Source organism: Merops nubicus, unplaced genomic scaffold (assembly GCF_000691845.1).
Source record: "Merops nubicus isolate BGI_N331 unplaced genomic scaffold, ASM69184v1 scaffold25700, whole genome shotgun sequence".
Taxonomy (NCBI): Eukaryota; Metazoa; Chordata; class Aves; order Coraciiformes; family Meropidae; genus Merops; species Merops nubicus.
In genome coordinates, this window is record NW_008585232.1 from 1 (window position 1) to 5,295 (window position 5,295).

The window sequence follows — 5,295 nt, forward strand, 5'->3', positions numbered from 1 at the left end:
CCGGGACCCCCTCCCGTGGGCGTGCCGGCGGGGCCCTGACCGCGCCTCTCCCCGCAGGGGAGACCATCCAGGGCCTGCGGAGCAGCCTGCGGGCCGCCATCGACACCCTGTGTCGGGGGGACTCCTCGGTGGCCGTCTCCTCGGCCGGGGAGCTCTTCCTGCGCTTCATCAGCCTCACCTCCCTGGAGTACTCGGTAAGGGCGGCCGGCCCCTGCCCGGCGCGCTGCCCGCTGAGGGAACCGCCTCCATCTCAACGTGAGGAAAAACTTCCTATGAGGGTGCCCGAGCCTGGAGCAGGCTGCCCAGGGAGGTTGTGGGGTCCTCTTCTCTGCAGTGATATCAAACCTGCCTGGGTGCCATCCTGGGCAGCCTGCTCTGGGTGACCCTGCTGAGGCAGGAGGGTTGGACAGGATGATCTCCAGCTGTCCCCTCCAACCCCCACTGGGCTGGGATTCCATGACCATCCAGCCTTGTGCCTGACATCACTGTGTTTTCCAGGACTACTCCAAGTGCAAAGAAATCATGATTGAGCGTGGGGAGATCTTCCTGAGGAAAGTCTCTCTCTCGAGGAACAAAATTGCTAAGCTGTGTCATCCTTTCATCAGAGATGGTGCTGTAAGTAGGCTGAGGCAGGGTCACAGTAACAGAAGAGCAGAAGGGACTGGGAGTGATGTTTGTTAGCTTTAGAAACAGCATTGTCTGATGGTGGCTTCTGCAAGTACATAGGTGGGATACCACCCATTACTTCAGTTTTTTTATGTCTCCTCTATCCCCCCTTCAGTGTCCATGCAATCCCACTTTAACTTGTGGTCTGCTTCTAAGAGGTACTGAGGAGTCACAGCTTCAAGTTTCCATTTTAAATACTACATCATCACCTCTTGGCTGCATCTGGCCACAAAGCCCAGCTCACAGGGTGGTCTGCTCTCCTGTGGCTTGTAGAACACAAGTGATGTACGTTATTATTTAATGCTGATGGACAGTTGTGTGGAAAAAAAGCTGTGACACCATTAACAAAAGTAAAGGTTTCCCAGAGCTCAAGAAAAGATTATGTCTGATTATTTTTCTTTCTTTTGACAGCGAATATTGACACATGCCTACTCCAGAGTGGTGCTCAGAGTGTTAGAAGCAGCTATTGAGTCAAAGAAGAGATTCAGCGTTTATATTACTGAGTCACAGCCAGATCAAGCAGGGCAAGTACTCATTAACTTGTGTTTTATCTTGGCTAACAGGGTACACTAGCATCAAAGCTGCCATACCTTAAGAAAAGCCGTTGGGCTTGTTTGCAGCATTTTAAACAGTAACCATCACTGACAGTATCACATTGTTCTGAGCAAGTGGAAAAAAAATACTGGCAAGTAATTTCACATAGTAAATATTCTAATTACTGAAACAATTTCTAGCCACAGAAATAACTTCTAGCAGTGCACCCCATGCTTTATTGCTTGTTTCTTACACCCTCTTTGTTGATGGACAATCTGAGACAGTTTAGGTAGTCTGGCATCTTTGCAGGAGTTCACTGACTCATCTTTCTGTAGCTGCAGTTCCTGACTGATAAAAAGCTACTTTTGTTGGGTTTGTTGTGTTGTGCTTCCATTTCTACACAAAAACTTATTTTCTGTTGGAGGGTACATCATAAACCAAAACTACAGGCAAGGGGCAGTGATGAGTTTCAGTCTTCCAGACAGTATTTTTCTAGCATTGTCTTGAAAGAAAAGTATTTTAAGCCTCAAATATGTTTATTTGTTGTTTGTTTTTTTTTAATAGGCAAAAAATGGCAAAAGCCCTGAGGAAGCTGAACATTCCTGTGACTGTGATTCTGGATGCTGCTGTTGGGTAAGTCTGATCGTTAAAGCTTCATAAGTGTTCTTCACAATTTAATTTTCATTTTGTTCTATGCAAGTTTCCCAGAAGCTTGTTCAAGCTGTAGAGGTTGTTACTTAGTCATAGTCATCAAACAAGCAAAACAAGTCACAAGTGTAGGTGCATAATGAGGAGAGAATGCCTGCTGCAAAAGTGTGTGATGTTTGTGTGTTTGAATGAGAAAAAGAGTCAGAACAAAGTGTAAAACTTGGGGATAGCTGTAAAAAAAACTGAGGGGCTATGCAAAAAGGCTTTTTCCTCATTTGCATCCATGTTATCATTTTGGGGTTTCTTACACTATTTGCTAAATTACCCATTGCTTAGTGTAAGTCCAAAACATGAGAAAAGAAAGAACTGCACTGCACCTGAACCTGGGTTCTTGCCAAAGTGCCCAGTGCCCCAGAGCCTGTCCAGGAGAACGGGCACCGGCCTGGTGCCATGGTCTGCAAGGCACCTCTCTGGAGGGAAGAGAGGGGCTCCAGTGGACAGCTCTGCATGTTCTGTTTAACACCTTACGTCTATTGAGTCACATAGTTGGTGGTTTTCTTTTTAGACCTGTATTTTCAATTAAAACAGTGATGTAAAGCAAGGGGAAGTGGACAGGAGCATCCTGTGTGTCTGGCCAAGGTCACCACGATGGGGTTACGCTTCACTGTGTAGTTAGTATCCTACCACAGACACCCATCTTCCTGTAACCCAGGACCATTCCTAGTCCAATTCCAGCTTCTCCCAGCATTTATACAATGGCTGAGGTCAGCCAGGGCTGGAGAAGATGCAGCTACTCAATACCCCTGCCAGGGAAGCAGATGAAGGCTCACTCCAGGGATGTGTAATAGCATGTGGACTTACATAGTTACTTACATAGTCCATAACTAGCTCAGAAAAGTGAAAGACTGTTTGAATCACTAATTTCTGTTCTGTTCAGCGAGTTATGTGTCATATTACTCAGTAAGACATGGATTTTTTTCCCCCTTTGAACAGCTACATTATGGAGAAAGTGGACCTGGTGCTAGTTGGTGCTGAAGGTGTAGTTGAAAGCGGAGGCATTATTAACAAGGTAATAAGTAGTGAGTTTACTACATTCTGTCACCTCTAGACTTTTAAAGCTTAGTTTCTTTGAAAAATTCAAGGCTTTCTGAAAAATCTTTTCTATTTGGATGTTACCCAGTAAATTTCTATTTATTGTTGGAATCTGGGCAATATTATGTCACGCTAGCTCTGAGCCTGAATGTTGTTTTCCATCTGTCTCCACAGATTGGCACTAATCAAATTGCTGTGTGTGCCAAAGCTCAGAATAAGCCATTTTATGTGGTAGCAGAAAGTTTCAAGTTTGTAAGACTTTTCCCTCTAAATCAGCGGGACGTTCCAGATAAGTTTAAGGTAAGAGAAATTCAATTACTTCTTTTACAGTAAGGTGCAGAGTTACATGTCTCTGAAAAATTTTTGTCTAAGCACATCTTCATTATCTTGCTCTGTTAGAGTTGTCAAGAGTTGTTCTATGTTACAGTTATAGGCAATCCAGCCACACTAATACAGACATTTCATGCTTAAAGTGGTTCCTTTGGGGCACAGGAGCACATGAGGGCAAGAAACAGTTAAAACAGTGCACTTCAGAACTACAAATTGTATTTTACACACAAGATAAAGCAGCTGAGACCAAGGTGGCACCAGCCTGTGCTCTGTTTTGAAGGGACTTCCTTCCTTCAGTTTTACCACAACCATCTGCTTGCCACTATGGAGCCACCCTTGCCCAAAAGGGTCTCTAATTTGCAGTTGTGCAGTTAGTGATGTCTCCATTTCCTCCTAGTACAAAGCAGACACCCTGAAAACAAGTCAGAACCTCACAGAAGAGCACCCCTGGATTGACTACACGCTGCCATCGCTGATCACGTTGCTGTTCACAGACCTCGGTGTCTTAACTCCATCCGCCGTCAGCGATGAGCTCATTAAACTCTACCTGTAACAGGGGACTCGGGGGCAGGGTCTGTCATCTGCAGGGGCTGGCACAGTCTGAAGAACTTGGAAGATGATATGGACATGATAAGGAGACCATGTTGTAAGGATTCATGTAATTATTTGCCTTCTTGAGGTTTTAAAGCAAAACGTTACACGTGGGTGGACCACTGTTCAAAAAACTCACAAGTTACTACAGCTTCTAAAGACCTAAAATAAATTATTTTAAAGATGGGTGGAGTATTTTGATATTGTAAAATAAAGTACCTTACAGTGTATTCAAACTCATTCAGAGCTACACTGTTACTGGTCTGTGGCACATACCTGAAGAAAACAAGATGAGAGCAGGCCCAAGGCTGGCAATGGAACCCTGCAGCTTGGTTCCTCACCACAGGCTTGCCTGCATCCCTCTATGGACACCACCTATCTTGATTAGGAAAGGAAATAAATTCTGTTCTCTGCATCATTATTTTGTTATGAAGATAACAGTTTTATTGAAATAGGCAGTATTTTAAGATTAAAGCATGGTTAGAGTAACTGTCAACCTTCAGACTCTAAGTCAGCAACAGTTTCTGTTTTGAGTCTGTTCTGGCTGCCTGTTAGTCTCTTCTCAAACTCTTCTTCACTAATTTTTCCTTTTTTTAATTTCTTCAAGAGTCTGGTGTCATTCAGCAGCTCTTCCATATCCTCGTCTTCAATATCGGAGCCCTGGTGGCAATCAAAAAACAACAAATCAAACACAACACCAAAAAGTTTTCCTTCTATACAGCTGAACACAAGTTTACAACTCAGATTTTGCCAGGAGTATCCAACAGGAAAAAATATTCCATTTCTACCTAGGAAACTAAAATAAAAATAAATAAATCTGTCCCAAGTACTGCCCACCATCCTGCCATACTGCTGGACCTCCAGGAAATAAAATCTCTGCTGCCTGTGCTGGCAGCATGACTGACCAGTATCAGAGTGCTGAGAAGTTCTTTTAGTGTTTGGCTTTAAAAAAGCTGCTCTAAATTTTTTTAAGGACCCAGGAAGTTCCTTTACAATCAGTCCCATGGCTCTGCCATTTGCAAGTGTGCACCTCTGTTCCAGTGTAAGAGAACAGCCACAATTTACCTCCTCACGCCTCCTTTTAGCTGTAACTTTCTTCTTCTTCTCCCTCTTGGCTTTCTGCTTTGACCAGGCCTTGTTCTTTATAAATTTCTTTTTCCCTCCATTTTCCTCTCTTTCTTTTCTTTGTTGTTCTAATTGCTTTTGTCTCTGTTTTTCTCTGTTTTTATCCTTAAATGAAATGGAGTCTGTATTAACGGTGACTGGAGTAAAGTCCGGAAAACTTTTTCCTCTTAGTTCAGGCATCTTTGGCATTTTTAACAATGCAAAACCTTTGGCAAGACTAGCAAAATCCAGATCTGTTAAAATAAAGATTTTAAAGTCAGTTTCCTGCTGGGTAAAAGGTTAATTTAACTTAGCAAGTCACAGAAAAAA

The 5,295-nt window shown here is 43.5% G+C and overlaps 2 protein-coding genes across 2 annotated transcripts; one reads left to right on the top strand and one right to left on the bottom strand.

Annotated features, from left to right (window-relative positions):
- Window positions 1-8: 8 nt before the first annotated feature.
- EIF2B1 (eukaryotic translation initiation factor 2B, subunit 1 alpha, 26kDa) lies at window positions 9-3,936 on the top strand (the record flags this gene model as incomplete). The annotated part of the gene is made up of 7 exons (XM_008947022.1): window positions 9-194; window positions 499-615; window positions 1,078-1,190; window positions 1,765-1,833; window positions 2,842-2,917; window positions 3,115-3,240; window positions 3,668-3,936. Coding segments are annotated over 7 exons (843 nt in total), but the record flags the coding sequence as incomplete, so codon positions are not given.
- A 346-nt stretch (window positions 3,937-4,282) lies between these two features.
- LOC103779403 (ATP-dependent RNA helicase DDX55-like) lies at window positions 4,283-5,219 on the bottom strand. Its single transcript, XM_008947033.1, has 2 exons — window positions 4,927-5,219; window positions 4,283-4,521 (listed from the first exon to the last, which is right to left on the bottom strand). Exons 1-2 carry the CDS (start codon window positions 5,173-5,175, stop codon window positions 4,354-4,356), a joined length of 417 nt encoding a protein of 138 aa, XP_008945281.1. The 5' UTR covers window positions 5,176-5,219; the 3' UTR covers window positions 4,283-4,353.
- Window positions 5,220-5,295: the final 76 nt, after the last annotated feature.

Excerpts from the sequence above, each read along its gene's own strand:
- LOC103779403 (XM_008947033.1), bottom strand. The coding sequence starts at position 5,175 with ATGCCAAAGATGCCTGAACTAAGAGGAAAAAGTTTTCCGGACTTTACT. Across the intron at positions 4,522-4,926 it reads CTAAAAGGAGGCGTGAGGAG|GGCTCCGATATTGAAGACGA; the intron begins GTAAATTGTGGC and ends GATTGCCACCAG.